Below are 17,939 nucleotides of genomic sequence, written 5' to 3' on the forward strand. Positions count from 1 at the left end.
CTCTCACAGCTTAGCCGCACCTCTCGCACGTGAATCACTACTTCCAGCACGCAAGAGCAGAAGTTCCTCCTCTCACCGCTGTCGCTTGACACTTCTCTCTTGAATGCGTGAAAATTTTCAGTCCAGACTCCGAACGTAGTGCAACATCCTGAGTCGAATGAATTTATCCCACGTGTAATGGTGGGTCCCACACTCTAAGTAATTAAAAAAAATAAAAAATTTAATGCCCGACCTGCCTGTTCGACTAATTCGACTTCTGGAGTATCCCGCCTATTGCAATACGGTTGTCGAGAACCTTTTTGACTTCCGCGAGATCGATTTAAAGAGCTTCCATCATCAATCTGCTAGGATTCCGCTGGTGTTCTAGCATCGAAAGGTTAGTGTCGTAATTGTAAGAGTTGGAAGGTTAGTGTCGAGGCAGTAGGAGAATGAATTTGGAGTACGTCAAGAATATGTAGTTGGAAGAAGAGGCGAAGAAAATGGAGTTCGATGATTCGAAGAATATGCAGTTGGAAGAGCTCGTAAGACCGGAGTTGGAGGAGGCCAACAAAGGTGACCAGGGACAGCCAAAAAAGAAGTTAAAGAAAGAAAGGAAGAAGAAGGATGCGAAGAGGTCGAATACAGAGGCGAATGAAGCGGAGTTGTCCTGGTATATATGATCGTTCTATTTCGGTTAAATTTTTGAATTCAGTTTAGTTTGACAGGTAGTTTATGTTCATAGTTGGGTTATTATTGACGTATTTTTAGGTTTTTCACGGATTATTCATGGTTTATGACTGAGAGTTCATTGCTAGTTTATATTTTGGTTATATTTAGGTTATTTTTGACAGCCATTATTGGTTAAATGTTTGGTTATTTATGGGTTATTTATGGGTTATTCTTGGGTTACTTATGAGTTAATGTAGCCGTGTGTTTTGTCTATTTATGAGTTAATCTGGATTGGTTTATGCTTGGTGGTTCATTTCTAGGTTATTCTCTGGTTATATTGAGATTATTTTGACAGTTATTAATGATAAATTTTTGGGTTATTGATGAGTTATTCTTCGATTATTGATGAATTAATGTAGTCGTGGTTTTTTGTTCTGTTTACGAGTTAATCTTGATTATTCTTGGTTCGTTGTTCTGATACATAGTTGGGTTATTCTTGGTTTAGCTTGGGGGTTCATTGTTGAGTTAATCTTGATTATTCTTGGTTCGTTGTTCTGATACATAGTTGAGTTAATCTTGATTATTCTTGGTTCGTTGTTCTGATACATAGTTGAGTTAATCTTGATTATTCTTGGTTCGTTGTTCTGATACATAGTTGGGTTATTCTTGGTTTAGCTTGGGGGTTCATTGTTAGGCTATTCCTTGGTTAAATGTAGGTTATTTTTGACAGCAATTATTGGTTAATTGTTTGGTTAATTATGGCTTAATTATGGGTTATTTATGGGCTACTAATCAGCTAATGTAGCCGTGGTTTTTTGTTTTTTTTATGAGTTAATCTGGACTATTCTTGAGTTATTTGTGGGTCATTATTGGGTTATTATTTGGTTAAGTATGAGTTAATGCTGCATTAGGGCCTGATTTTGTGGGGGGTATTCTCGGGATAATATTTGGTTAGCTAGGATTTATTGAGGAGTTTATTATTAGGTTATTCTTGGATTATTATGGAGTTATTTTGCTGTTTGTTTTGTTTTAGGGGTTTCGTGAAAGTTATTCTCCGACTTGTGTTGGGTTAATTGAAGGTTTATGATTATGCATATTTTAGCTTATTAGTAGGTTATTGTAAGCTTATTGGTGAGGTTTTTAGTGGGTTATTGTAGTCTTATTATTTTTTTATTTCTGTGTTACTTTTTATTTGTGTTGGGATTTAATCTACAGTTATTTCAAAGTTATATTAGAGTTATTTAACAGTTATTGAGGAAGGTTATCTGAAGGAGTGTTTTGAAAATTTTTATGCTGTTAGTGTTAATAAATTCTTCCTTACTCGTGCAGGTTGATGAACAAGAAGGGAATTAATTGTGGATGCCGTTTTTTTGACAGTTAGAGATGTGCTAGAGAAGTTTCGGCCCGTGTTTCCGAAGACCTGAAGAAGACTGAGAGAATTGAATATACATCAAATTTTTAAACTCCCTCCGTATCCTGATGATCATATCTTAACTATACACATTTTGAATTGATGGGATATTGATTGTGTGCTATTCAGATTGAGCGGCAAGGAGGTGAGTTTTGATGCAAATCAAGTTGTTTTGCTGATTGGCGTGCCTAATAGAGGACCAACAACAAGCTGGAAAAAACCTCTCAGTGGTATGGATGCCAGGAAGACGAAAAGTGAACTACTTAATGTGTCACTCGGAGAGTCTTCCGGTGTAGTCGATGAACTATTTATTAAGTTGTTATTAAATTTATTTTTTTCTTTCTATCAATTTTGGTGTGGCCGAAGTGCTTTATTCATTTGCTGAGAATTTGGATTTTTTTGTTTCATTTAATTGGCTTGCAATTATATGTGAATTCTTCATCGAGCAAGTCAATGTTTGCGCCATTAAAATAAAGATGGGCCGACCATTTACCTAAATGGATTTGTTTTCCTCCTAATGGTTAGTGTATTATCCAGCTTTCCAAAAAGTTTATTCATTCTAGTGTGGTCACATTGTAATTTTGATTTATTTATTTTTGCGCAGCTGTGGTTTTATGAGCGCATAGCTTTCATAGTCCCTGTTGTTCCTGAGGCCAGGTGTCGCATGCTGAGGTGGCCAATAAATATTGGTTGGAACCCTACAAAGTTACATCTAGCCTTTCAGAGGCTCAACTCTTCACAGATTAGTAATTTAACATTCTATTTAGAGTTATGTTATGTGCTATTTTGTTTAGTTGTATTTGTACTATTCGTTAATTGAGACCCCCTCTTGCGACCAACTTTTCCACAAATATAATCCTTCATCTTAATTTGCTTCGAGTTAGGCCAATAACTACTGTGGTCCTTGCGGACAGTGAACCCAATATGATGTGCGTAGGCGCGTGTTGTTCATAAGCTTATTACTGATTGTGGACAATGGTCTTAAGAAAATTGTCAACAATTGGATCATTGCAAGCTTTTCCAGGCTCAGAGAACTACAAATAGACATTATATCATACAGACGGTCAAAGATGCACATAACACCACACCCTGAACACCTAAATATCAACACATTGATAACAAATTGACAACATAACAACACTCAATTAACACCAGAATTACACCAGGGTAATACCATCTTGGGAGTTATTTCAGTTTAATACCGGACATTTTTAGCAATTCTTTAGGAGTTATTGCTGGTTTAGGCGGTAGTGTATAATGAGCTTATTATAGTGATATAATGAATTATTCTCGAGTTATTTAACATTTATTCAAGATAACTCACAAATAACCCTAAATAACCCACAAATAATCTGGAAATAACCAACTAGTTAAGATTCTAAACCTATTTTCGGTAATTTTGAGGCTATTCTTTCTGAATAGTGGCTTATTCTCTGATTATTTGGGGATTTTTCAACAAAAACCCGAAAATAATCTCAGAGTAATCCAGATATACCCCGATAGATATGAATTCTTTTCTTTCATTTTTGAATTTTTTTTAGATTATTCTGAGTTTATAGATGGGTTATTATGCTATAATTATATAGTAGCCTAAAACTATTTTCATTTATTTCGAGGTAATCCTAGAAATATATTGGGTTATCCTTGGCATTTTTAGTATTTTTTCAAAATAATCCAATAATAATCTGGAAATAACGCGATAGTTAGGATTTCGTTTATTCCAGTTTCGTGTTTAGGTTATTTTGAGTTTATAATTGGATTATTCTGCTGTTGTTAGAAGATAGTCAAAACCCATGTATCAAACGATAGTGAAAACCCAACATAATTTTGAAATAAGCCAAAAAATAGGAAAAAATTGCAACTAACGTGATGTTAACTTTGTAATCTGTTCATAACCTAACGTACAACACAACAAAAGATAACATTTCAGGGAAGTAAGCTCACCTCCGTCCCAAAAACAACGTCATTATTCTTGTAACCCATCATCATTATTTCTTGCTTGACAGATAAATCCATGTTTTTCGTAGCACCAGAGTTAACCCTATCACATTGTCGTGCAGGAGTGACGAGAGCAAAAACTGTGGATCGAAGCTTCCCACAAACCCTAGCAGAGCAGTGAGGATGAACGACTGTATATAGTCGAACGGGCGGGTCGGGCCACCAAATTTTCGATTTTTTTTAATTACATAGTGTGTGGGACCCACCATTACACGTGGGATAAATTCATTCGACTTTGGATGTTGCACTACGGAGTCCAGACTGAAAAGTTTCACCTTGAATGCAGAACTTCCCTCTCCACCTTCACGCATAAGACTCATGCATTTCACTTCCAAGGTCACAATACGCTTCTCCTCCTCCCTTGGGTTTTCTTGCATGCTTGCCCAGCAAGTGGCACACCCTCTCCTACTCGAAGTCGCACCGACTCACCTCTTGCACTTGAAGAATCACTAGCTTGTCACTTGAAAACAAATCCTTCTCCTTAGCTTCAACTCTTGCGTGACCTAGATTGTCCTTTCTACCAGCAGCTTCTGCCTCTTCACTTCTTCGATGTCATCTCCCTGGATCGGCGCCCGCAGGAAAACCCATAGCTAGCAGGCAGCCCTGCACATAAGATGCTCCTCTCCCTCACACAGAACACGTGACTTCAACTTTGTCTCCCTTTTTCCTAAGTGCATTAGCACTTTAAACTGGTGGTGTAAACTTCCTCTTCTTCTTTCTTCTCGCTCTTCACTTCTCTCGTTATGTCTACTGTTTCATTTCTACCATCACTTTGGTTAGAATGAATTGCCCGTCTCTTAATAGGAAACACTGTTGAGGCGAAGATTAATGCAAATTGACATGGATTCAATACTATCATTTTCTTTTATCACTTTTTATTTTATATTTCAGTTATTACAGTTATTTATGTCTTGTCTCTGGCTACAGGTGTAACCCATTTTCTACTTACCCCCGGACATATGATCTCTTGCATGCTTACCAGCTGTTGTCCCACTACCAATCTGGCGAGAGACGTTGCTCGGTTGAAGATATCCTTTTGGAGATGGATCGCATCATTCGTCCTCAGGTTCCACCTTCTCTAACTTTTTTCTTTGATTTCGATCGAAAAATTATTAAATAATATTAGAAGTAATATCTGTTGTCATAACATACGTTCATTTTAGACATACGTTCTTTTTAGATCTAATCCACTGTCATACTGCGTTGTTTTCACTCCTAAGGAATTGTAATACTTTTTTTTTTGCTAAATTGTCGAAATGGTTTCACTAATTGTGGGCAATAACTTTTCTGCTATTTAAGGAAGTTCAACAAAGTAGTGTTGCAGGTTATCAGGCTAAAGAGTCATTGATTATGTGTCAGATTTCAGGTCCTAACTTTCCGTTCACTTTTGATCTTCCAGCTTATTCCCTGCAATAGTTGCTATTTTCTTGTGCCATTTATGCTAATGCCTGGTTTGATAAGTGTTGTTTGTTCTGAGAATGGGGGCTACTTTTTTGTTATGTTTCATCGAACATTGGAATCTTATGTGGAATTCTTGGACAATTTAGAATTAAAGTTGTCAAGTATAATGCAAAAGCTCAAGGAGTTCTTTTTGTGAATTAAAGCTATCATAATCAACCTTCTTCATCATTATTGTCATTATCATTTGTCTTATCTAATTATAGCTAATCTCTTTTTGAAATCGATTTGTAAAACGATGAGGTGTTTTTCATGTTGACGGATCAAATTTGTGTGGTCTGAATTGGCCAGTTCGTGAGGCTTCATCAAACTCCTTGCATAATATGTCGCCAAAATAATGAAATTGAATTTCATTGAAGATCCTTGTTTTAGGCTTTAAAATGTGCGACTCACCAAACTAACCAATTGAAAGAGAAGTTAATCTTGGAGTCGTGCAGCTTGAATTGGATAGTGATGCTAGAAATTCTAGTGAACTTAGAAATTATAATAATATAATTGTGTTACTTTTTAACGTTTAGTGATGAAACCTATTTAAAAAAGTGCAAGAATTGGATAGCAGAAGATTATGAGGTGTTTATTAGAATATAGTTTTTTTGGTTAAAGTTGGGTCATTAAAAGGGAGTTGCCCGGGAGTATTTAATAAAAATCATCACGATCTAACAAGAAATTTCATATTACTACAACTGAACCGGCTATGATTGAAGCATGTAGTGTTACTAAACAAATATGACTAGCAATGAACTTGAGTCTTATAAAAAAATATAATTGTAAACGATGGTGCAAGGTAAAAGTTGAAATAATAAACTGAAAAGTTACAATTTTTAAAAAGAGTATAGTTGTAGCTGTTGTGGTATATATAAAATAAAATAGAAGAATGATCTTTGACGAAGCGAAAAATTGGATGAGAAAATTCACACCTGAAAACAGTAACACAGCGGGACACAAATTTATGTGGTTCGGCAAATTGCCTACGTCTACGGAGTTGCAGAGAATTTTACTACTTGAGAAATTTACACTAGTCTCGACTTACAAGAGGGATCTCTCACTTTGTTGCTCTCTCTTCTTCTCTCTCTGCACCGAGATACACCGAAGAAGATAGACTTACAAGAGAAATAAACTCAATTTCTCTTCTGCCATAAGCCACCAAGAAGAAGCCAAGGGAGAACAATCTTCTTCTTCTTCTTCTTTCTTCCTTATGCCATAAGGAGCTAATGCTTGCACTTCTCTTCCTCTATCCCCGAGGAAGCCTGAAAAAGAACACAAAAGAGGTCGTGTTATTTTCTTTCTTCTTCTTCCGCAAAGCACGTTGAAGCTCTCTCAAATCTCTCGCCTGTAGGAGTTGATCGCACAAGATAATTCGGAGGAGGTTCTGTTTGTAACTTAAAGAAGAAAAGCGCGTCGTTTCGCGAATCATAGGCGGGAGCAGTTCGCGAAACTGTAAGGTCACGGTCACGACCTTTCTCGATCAGGAACAAGGAGGCGGGAGCGGGATCAGGAGGCGGGATCGGGAGGCGGGATCGGCTCCAACTAACAAATCTCCCACTTGGAGACTGATACACATGCTACAATATCTTCTTCGTCAAACTAATATTCTCTACTGGCGGCGTCGACTTTTTCTTCAAACATGAATCTTTCACCTCTGCAACTCAAATCCATTGTCTTCATACCAGAAGACCAACTGAACCTGTGCACTTCAGTTTCTCAAGAGTAACACCCTTAGTCAACATATCAACAGGGTCCACATAACCTTATACCTTCAAGCTATTTCCTAGGTTACTCGTCTCTGCTTACAACTCCCACTGCTTGGGCAATATCCTGTCTCTGCTGAAAGCCTTTTTCAACAAGTCCCAAACCCACTTTCCTCTTCACTTCCATCATTGTCCTGCACTGTAACCTCTGGTAGATTTCTTACTACCTTCAAAGCCCCTGAATCCAATATCAAGTCTTCAACAGAACTATGAACTGCCAACAATAGTGCTTTTTGTGATTCTTCAAATATCACATTTGTGCTATCATTCTCCATATTCTTGGGATTTCTGCAGTTCTTTCTTATGTGACCAGTCTTGCGACAATTCCAGCAGGTTACCTGCTGATCAGACTTTGATTTTGATCTCCCTTTATTTGAGTTCGTACCTGAGATCTCGCTAGAATCTTTCCTGCGCACCTTCTCAGACAAAATCAAATCACGAATATCATCATATTTCAGTATAGAATTACCTGCAGAACTACTAACTGTCATCATCATAGCTTTCCAACTATTTGACAATGATGATAACAATATCAGCGCACATATCTTATCATCAAAATTAATTTCAACAGACGACAATTGGTTTGTAATAGTATTGAAATCATTCAAATGTTGAGCAACAGAAACACCTTCCGCCATCTTCAAGTTAAATAATTTCTTCATCAAATATACTTTGTTATTCGTCGATGACTTTTCATACATACCTGATAAGGCTACCATGAGATCTGTAGTCGTCCTCACCTTGACGACGTTGTGTGCAACGGACCTCGATAGGGTCAATCGAATACCCCAGAACCTATCGATTCAACAGATTCCATTCAGCCTCATCCATTATTTCAGGTCTTTTCCTCAATAACGGAAGATGAAGTTTCTTCCCATAGAGGTAGTCCTTTATCTGCATCATCCAGTAACCAAAATCAGTGTCATCAAATTTCTTGATCTCTAAAACCTTCACTTTATCTGTAGCTATCATTCTTCCTCACATCCGAATAAATCTCTGCTATCAGTTGTTATGGTATATATAAAATAAAAAAAAAGAACGATCTTTGACGAAACGAAAAATAGAACGAGAAAATTCACACTAAAAAACAGTAACACAGTGGAACACAAATTTACGTGGTTCGACAAATGTTCGACAAATGACCTACGTCCACGAAGTTGCAAAAGATTTTACTACTTAAGGAATTTACATCAGTTGATCACCTCGACTTACAAGAGGAATCTCTCTCAATTCGTTGCTCTCTCTTTTTCTCTCTCTACACCGAGATACACCGAAGAAGATAAACTTGCAAGAGAAATAAACCCAATTTCTCTTCTGCCATAAGCCACCAAGAATAAGTCAAGAGAGAACAATCTTCTGCTTCTTTCTTCTTCCTTCTTCCTTCTGCTGCAAGGAACTATTGCTTGCACTTCTCTTTCTCTATTCCCGAGGAAGCCCGAAGAAGAACACAAAAGAGGCCGTGCTATTTCCTTTCTTCCTCTTCTGCAAAGCACGTCGAAGCTCTCTCGAATTTCTCGCCTATAGTAGTTGATCGCAGAAGATAATTCAGAGGAGGGTCCTATTCGTAACTTAAAAAAGCAGAGGGCGTCGTTTCACGAATCGTAGGCGGGAGAAGTTCGCGAAATTGTAAGGTCGCGGTTGCGACCTTTTGCGATCGGGAACAGGGAGGCGGGATTGGGGCTCCAGCTAACAGTAGCCTCTATTCATGATTAAATAGTGGAGGATTGATTAATTTGTTTACACGCATATTAAATAAATAAAATATTGAGAACAATACAAATGTGAAAATAAAAAAAATCTAATAACATTAAATTTCAAAAACTAAGAGCCCGTTTGTCGTCAGTTTTGTTTTTTTAGTAATTTAATTTGTATATATTTTATATTTTATTTTTTTTAAAATCAAATTCTATTTAAAGATAATCAAAACATATAAAAGATATTTTGAGTGTTTTTAAAAATAATTTTCTTAATCAAAATATCGAACAATAATAGCAACAGCATGCTTTTATTCCACTTAATGGGGTTGGCTATTTGAATCCTTTTTCTCCATTGTGTCTTATTGAGTGTCGTATTTTCATTTAATTCTGATTAATTAAGATCATTTTTGTTACAACATGCCCAAGTCTTTTTAGGTCTACCTCTACTTTTCTTAACATAAGTCTAAGTTTAGAATATCTGCTCCCTTAACTGAGTCATCAGATGGTCGACCTTTAACCATCTAAGGATACTCTCTCTAATCTTGCGTGCCAGTGGACCTACTTCAAGTCTTTTGCGTATATTTTGAGTGTTTTAAAATAAATCAAATTCTATTTAAAACTAATCAAAACATATAAATTATATTTAGAGTTTTTTTAAAAATAACTATCTTAAATAAATATGTTTTAATTTAAATCAAGATATACAACAACAACAATAACGACAATAAGCTTTTATTCCACTAAGCAGGGCTGGGTACGTGAATTTTTCTCCATTGTTTCCTATTGAGTTTTATTTCTTCATTTAATTCAAATTTATTAAGATCATTTTTTATATGACATGTTCAAGTTTTCTTAGGTCTACCTCTAGCTTTCATAACATCAGTCAAATATAGAATATCTGCTCTCCTAATCGAGTCATCAGATGGTTAGCATTTAATGTGACTAAACCATCTAAGGAGACTATCTAATCTTTTCTGTCAGTGGAGCTACTCCAACCCTTTCACGGATATATTTGTTTCACATTTTGTCTCTTAATGTGAAGCCACTCATCAACCCGAGCATTCTTTCTCAGTAACACTTAATTTTTCGCTTCTCTTTACAGTCCGACATTTTGCGCCATAAAGCATTGCAGGTCTCACCACCATCATATAAAGTTTTCTTTAAGTCTAAGCAGAACTTTTCTATCACACAATAGACCCGATTCATTCCACCACTTAAACCATCAAACTTGAATTTTGCTGATAGCATCCCCATCTATATCATCATCACTTTGAACAGTAGACTCGAGGTATCTAAAACATTCACTCTTTATAATAAATAATTTGATCACCCATTATTACAACATTGCCACAAGATCTACTATTAAATTACATTCAATGTACTCAGCTTTAGATCTACTCAAACGAAAACCTTTAGAGTTTAAAGTTGACCTCCATAATACTTAAATTACATTCAATGTACTCAACTTTAGATCTACTCAAACGAAAACCTTTAGAGTTTAAAGTTGACCTCCATAATAGAAGCTTCTCCTCAACTTTTTCTAGTTTTATCCACAAGAACGATATCATCAACAAAAAATATACATCATGGCACATCTTTTTTAAATGTACAGTAAGAACATCCAAAACTAAATAAAAAAGATAAAGGCTTAAAGCCGATCCTTATTGTAATCAAACTAAAATTGGAAAATACTTCATTAGTCCTCTTTATGCTAGAGCACAACTAAGAGCTATAGTGTGCATATCTAATATCAACATCTTTCTTTTCTAGAACTCTCTAAAGCACGTCTCTTGGAATCTCATCATAATTTTTATTAAATCAAACACAACTAAGAGCTATAGTGTGCATATCTACTATCAACATCTTTCTTTTCTAGATCTCTCTAAAGCACTTCTCTTGGAATCTCATCATAATTTTTATTAAATCAACAAAATTCATATGTAGATCCTCCTTGTTCTCTCCATACTTCATCAAATCTCTCAACAAATATATAACATCCATAGTCGATTTTTCGGGTATGAATCCAAACTTCTTTTTAGAAATTTTTTTATCACATCATAATTTATTCAATTATTCTCTCCTATAACTTTAATATATGACATTAACTTAATTCCTCTATAATTTATAGACCATTGTGTATCCCCATTATTCTTAAAATTGATACCAATAGTCTTTCTCCACTCATCAGACATCTTTTTTGTTTTTAAAATAATATTAAAAAATTTAATAAACCCTCAAATTTTTGTATCTCTTTAATATTTTCACACTTTATTGGAATGCCACCAGGTTTCATTGCTTTCTCACATTTTTTTTTCTTTTAAATCCTCCTTATTTTTTGTTTTACTAATGGGATGGTGGAATAGAAAGTTTGCTTATTATTTATAACATTAAGATAACTAAATTCAATTGTATTTTGAAAATCTTTATTAATAAGTTTATCAGAAAATCTCATCCACCTATGTTAAATACATTCATTTAAGAAAAATACTTTTTAATTTGTCTTTTATATACATAACTTGAACTAAATTCTTACTTTGCTTATATCTTTATCTGATTAGTTTATACATATATCTTTTACTTATTTTAACATTTAATCTATTATAACGATCATGAAAATTATAATTCTTAGCATTATATATTATTTTCTTTCACGCTCTGTGCGTCATCTTTTTTTCCCCCAAATTTTGAAGATTTTAGTTTTTATAACAAAATTTTATATTTTTTCTTTTTTTGCATGTATCAACCATTAACTTTTTTTATTCATAAGAGTTTTTCCTCTTGATTATCCAATCATCTTTTATAATTTATTTAATAATACTTCTTATTTTATTCTATATCATATTAGTTTATTCGTGAACATCCCAAATTTTAAGATTTTAATGTTTACTCATAAAAATAAATCTATTTGTTTATTATGTCTCCATATTTAATTTTATGAGAATATCTTGTTCTTTTTTTCTTTTTCCAATCTTTCATCTTAAAATCCCAAATCAATAATCGATTCTGTGTACTTAAACTTTTATTTAGAATGACCTTACACTCGACGATCTATTTTTCTCAAAAGAAATTAATTTATGCTTTTAGATCCATTCTTGTGAGTGAAGATATGCTCATCTCTTTTCTTCGATAAAATATTAGAAATAACAAAATTTTATGCTAGAACAAAACCTCATATGACTTTACCTTTTCCAGTAGTCACTCTAAAGCCATATTCACCGCAAGTAATTCTAATATTTCCTATCATTCTAATAACATTATCATCTAAATTTCCTTCAAAAAAGTTTTTTTTTTCAAAATATATTATTTGTATTAATTATTTCAAGTTATTTAAATTTTTTTGAATATATCTAAACCTATTTGGGAACACAAACACTTATATTATTAAGAATCTTTGTATTAATGACAATCTTTAGTGCTATAATTTTATCTCCAATCATATTAATTTTTATAACATTGTCTTTCAAACTTTTATCTATAATTACATTTATACCATTTTTAGTATGATTCTTATATAGATACCAAAGTTTAAAAGCTAAGCTATTAATCTCCTTAGCAGTTTTCCCAACCCATTTAGTTTATTGAATACACACGATATTTATCTTTCTATGAACCATAATATCTACTAATTTCATTAATTTAAATTAAAATAAAAAATTAAATAAAAATAAAAATTAAAGGGATCTTAAATGCGCCCAAAGATGTTCATAGATAATTGCTTAATTTATAACTTATAAAAATAAGCATATATCATGTTGCATTACATCTAGATTTAAGTGCTATTAATCAACAGATCATTAAATGAAGTAAAATCATTTGTTTAGCACTAAATTCTTATTTATTGACATATCTAGCACCCAAATTTTGTTTTTAAAATTTTTGCCACCTAAATATTTCATATCTCAACTAATGTGCCATTATCTTGAGTTTTAAAAATTTTAAAAACAAGTTTTTATATATATTTAAGGTTTCATAAATATGTAAAAATTGAAATATAGGTGTTTAATACATAAACACTGCCATTGCTGGGTCCCAGGCCCCAGATGTGAAAAATAGAGGGTCGCGTTAGATAGTTGATAGCCAACGTAAAATTTATTAAAAAATCTTGACATGAATTATTGTGTAAATGTTAGTGCGTCCCTTGAAAGCGAGCGCTGTATGACCTGAATACAGTGAAAAATGTGCAAGGGTCGCTACATCGACGCTTGGATGTAGTGTCAAATAAGCAAAAGTTCCTATAACACTTGGATGTAGTGTCAAATAAGCAAAAGTTCCTATATTATTGATGAATGCGGGTGAATAAGTTAGTTTATGAAACTAATATTAGGATAGGATCTTGGAATATAGGTACTATCACAAGTAAATTAATAGAATTAGTTGAATTATGATTCATATAAATATAAGTATTTTTTATATTCAAGAAACTAAATAGGTTGGTGAAAATGCTAAGGGAATTGATAACTTAGATTTTAAACCTTGGCATTCAGGTAAGAGTCACACTAGAAATGGTGTAGGTGTAATTATAGATAAGAGTTTGAAAAATAATATTGTAAAAATTAATATAATTGAAGATAAAATTATAACTCTTAAGATTATTGTTGATACTAAGATTTTTAATATTATCAGTGCTATACTCTTCAAGTTGGTTTAGATATAGGCTCTAAAATTTTTTTTAGAATGACCTAAAAGACTTAATACAAATGTTACATTTTAAAGAAAGAGTTTTTTTTTTGGAGATTTAAATGGACTCGTCGATAGTGGTAGAAGATTGTAGAAATATTCATGGTGACTACGGTTTGCGGTGATTAATGAAAAAGATAGAGCCATCTTAGATTTTGCTTTAACTAATGATTTTGTTGTTGCTAATACTTTATTCAAGAAAGAGAATGGATCTAATAAAATACAAATTGATTATTTTCTTATGAGAAGCAAAGATTGTCTAGAATGTAAAGATTGTAAGGTCATTCTAAGTGAGGATTTAAGTACTCAACATCGATCATTAGTTTTAGATTTTAAGATGAAGAGTTCTAAAATGAAGAATACTAGGAATCATTGTCGTAGAATTAGATGGAGACACTTAAAAGACAATTATTTTTATGAGTAAATTTTAAGATTTCAAAATTTGGGATGTTCATGAAGAAACAAATTCTATGTGAGATAAAGTAACAAATACTATTAAACAAGTGACAAAAGATGGAAAAAATTGAAGTATGGAGGTCTGCATTGGAATCTAAATGCCTTCGTTTGAGTACAACTAAAATTGAATACATGGAATGTAATTTTAGTAATAGCAGCTCTAGTGATAAACTTGTAACTCTGGGTGATCAAAATATTAAAAGGTGTGAACTCTTTAGATATCTTGGGCCTATTGTTCAATGTGATAGTGATATAGATGGGGATTTTATTAGTAGAATTCAAGTTGGTTGGTTGAAGTGGAGGAATGCTTCGGCCCTGTTATGTGATAGAAAAGTATCACTGAGACTGAAAGGAATATTTTATAAGATGGGGGGTGGGACTTGCAATATTCTATGGTGCTGAATGTTGGCCATTAAAAGAGAAGCATAAAACTAAGTTAGGTGTTGCCGAGATGAGAATGCTTAGGTGGATGAATGGCTTTACACTTAGAGACAAAATATGAAATGAATATATCCGTGATAGGGTTGGTGTAGCTCCAGTGACAGACAAAATTAGAGAGAGTGGTCTTAGATGGTTTGGTCACATTAAACATCGACTATCCGATGATCCGATTAGGAGAGTAGATGTCTTAGATCCGACTTATGTTAAAAAGACAAAGGTAGATCTAGAAAGACTTGGGCATATTGTATAAAAAATGATCTTAATTAATTAGAATTAAATGAAAATATAACACTTAATAGGACGCAATGGAGAAAAAGGATCCATATAGTCGACCTCACTTGGTGGGATAAAGGTTTGTTGTTGTTGTTGTTGTATATTGGCAATATTTTTTAGAAAATTTTAACTCATTAACTTAGAACACATATGTTCTCTTTTTTAAAAAAAAATATTTAAATTTGACACCTCAATGCTATGTTAGACACATCGAGGCCATGTTTGAGCCGTGTCTGATACATGGCCGGCACTATACGGTTTCTTAATTGGAATTGTTGGTGCATTATAGTTATAGTTGATAAAAACATTGCTAAAATAATTTTTATTAAATTTAGTAAATTTAGTTAAATTTAAACTAAGTAAATAATTTTTCTATATTTAAAAATTAATATATCAAAATGATTGAATTGAAAAAAAATAGAATTATAGATTTGATGATTTTTCACGATGTGTGAAAAATTAGACATGATTTAAAATTAAATTATTAGTTTACCTCTTTGCCATTTTTTTAGGTGTTAAATATACTATGACCTTTTTTATCTCGTTAGGATCAATGACAATTAGCATGGAAGAATGATGTTAAATAATTCGTAGCTCCTGGATTGCTTTGGTCTGCATCATAGCTCCAAAGATATTTTTGGAACCATAAAGTTTCTTGTCCATATTTGAAGGATCCAATCTAATTGAAATATTGGCTGATAATAGGTGGCTGACTTCCAGCGGGGTAGGGTTTAAACTCACTGATGTAATCGAAGGAAGGGATGCACAATAAAATCACGCATAAAGTCATCACAGGTTATTAAATTCTAACATGAGCAAAACTTATTTATCTTTAATACAGAACAACAAATGTTCTTAACTTAAAATTTTTTATAGGAAATTTAAAAGCAACTATAAAATTCAGCGGTGATTATAATTCACACCCATAAAAAAAAAATGACATGTGTCATCTTATAGAAAATCTAGATCTCATGTCAGTACATGGAAACTTCCCTCCAAAGCAGTCATCAAGACTTATAAAGCGCTCAAAGAACTAATATTCTATAGGACACATAAATTGAGGAGAAATGAAATTTTATTTCATTACTAAATATTTATGATATCAATTCAATATGATATCCCAATTGAAGTGTGGAAATATTTAGGAGATTTGGGATTTTCTTGAATCACTAAACTCTTTAATATTATTTTAAAAACTAAAAAGATGCCTGAGGAGTGGAGGAAGAGTATTTTGGTCCCCATTTTATAAATAAAGGGGATGCACAAGAGTGTGCAAATTAAAGAGGAATTAAGTTGATGTGTTATACTTGAAGTTATGGGAGTGGGTAATTGAACATAGGTTAAGATGCATTACAAAAATTTCTCATAATCAATTTGGATTTATGCCGGACTGATCTACTATGGAAGCCATACATTTATTGAGAGGTTTGTTTTATTGAGAGGTTTGATGAGTTCAGAGATAATAAGGAGAATCTACATTTGATTTTTATTGATTTAGAAAAAACTTACAATAAGGTTCTAAGAGATATCCTTTGGAGAGTTCTTGAGAAGAAACGTGTTGATATGACTTATATTCAAGTCATTAAAGATATGTATACTAGAGTTGTTACTTGTGTTCAAACTGAAGGAGGATTGACCAAATATTCTCCTATTTCTGTTGGATTACATCAGGGATCGGTTTTAGCCCATATCTATTTGCTTTAGTTATAGATGGTCTTACGAGACATCTACAGGAGGATGCACCTTGGTGTATGCTTTTTGCTGATGATATCCTTCTCGTGGATAAAATGAGAGAAAAAACCCAGGAAAAACTTGAATTATGGAGGTCTACATTGGAGTTTAAAGACCTTCATTTAAGTAGAACTAAAACTGAATACATGGAATGTAATCTTAGTAGTAGTAGCTCTAGTGACAAAAGTGTGACTTTGGGTGATCAAATTATTAAAAGGTGTGAACTGAAGCTAAGAAATTCTTCAAAATCTTATGAGATAAAATTTAAGAATAGAACTTTTAATTTAATACACTTGAATTCCATAAAAAAAAGCTTTCAATCTTAGTTTCCATGTAAATAGAAAATTTCAACTTAAAATTTTGTTTCGACAAGTACTTATATAACTCCAAGTATAGAAAAAAAATAGAAGTTTGTGAAAAATGAAGTTATTAAATAATTGCACTCTACCTATTACCGGTTTATTAAATTAAAAAACTACTCTACAAACTAGGAACAAAATAAAAGTCACAAAAACTCATATATGGAAATAGATGAACATGCTACATTCCCCATAAAAGAATTCCTTAGGCTCCCAGTTTTGATCATGGGAATTTTTATTTCTTCATTTTGGATTAAAGGCGGACCACATTGGATAATTTTTGTTTGGACTAATCTATTTCGATTTGTTTTATTTTATATAAATTGGTTTTGAAGTATGATAGGATAAAGGTATAAAACTGAATGGATAAGTAGTTTTTTTTTGTAATTTTTCTTAATGTGGGTATGCTTTCAATGATGAATGCAAGGAGAGATGTTATCATTTATCATGCTTTACTTAAAGGAAGGTGGCAATAGTGCTAGAGATTTAATTATTTTGAATGTGTAAACTAGATAAGAACCTTGAATTTAGAAGGTAGCATGATGATTTTTTAGGTGAGGAGTACATAGGATTGGTTATATATTCAATTTAAGAATAAGTTTAGGAGGATTTTTTGGAGCTTAATTTGGTGATGTGCAGGGAGAGAAAATTTTCTTGGAGATTGGAAGGGGATTGAGACATTAGGAAAATGAAAAAATTATTGATAATTTTTTGGATTATTAGAAAAAGTGAGCTCTTGATTAATTAAACATTTTAAATTTTATTTAATTGTTGTTTTGGGTTCAAGAGTAGCTATACGAAGTTAGGTTTTGTTAGGTTGGGGGGTGATAAAAATAAGCTTTAAAAGGAGTGGGTAGCAGTTTGATGACAATAAGTTACGAGTGGGTAGCAGTTTGATGTCGGTGAAAAACTGAAGTGGTAAAGGGAAGAAGAATTAGGAGAGGAATAAAAATAAGCTTTAAAAGGAGAAAGGTATGGGGTAGAGAAAAATGAAATTAAAGAATAGCTTCACTGGAAGGGTAATTATTCTCAACAGGGAAAG

General features: G+C 33.0%; 1 protein-coding gene across 2 annotated transcripts in view; it reads left to right on the forward strand.

Annotated features, from left to right (window-relative positions):
* Window positions 1-17,939, forward strand: part of LOC110030221 (probable methyltransferase PMT7) — a 66,802-nt gene that overhangs the window by 41,456 nt on the left and 7,407 nt on the right. For both annotated transcript variants that reach the window (XM_020732830.1, XM_020732831.1), the window contains exon 6: window positions 4,985-5,123. In XM_020732830.1, coding sequence (XP_020588489.1) covers window positions 4,985-5,123 — 139 coding nt within the window. The remainder of the gene's footprint in view (window positions 1-4,984; window positions 5,124-17,939) is intronic.

This window comes from Phalaenopsis equestris, unplaced genomic scaffold (genome assembly GCF_001263595.1).
Source record: "Phalaenopsis equestris unplaced genomic scaffold, ASM126359v1 Scaffold000675, whole genome shotgun sequence".
Lineage (NCBI taxonomy): Eukaryota > Viridiplantae > Streptophyta > Magnoliopsida > Asparagales > Orchidaceae > Phalaenopsis > Phalaenopsis equestris.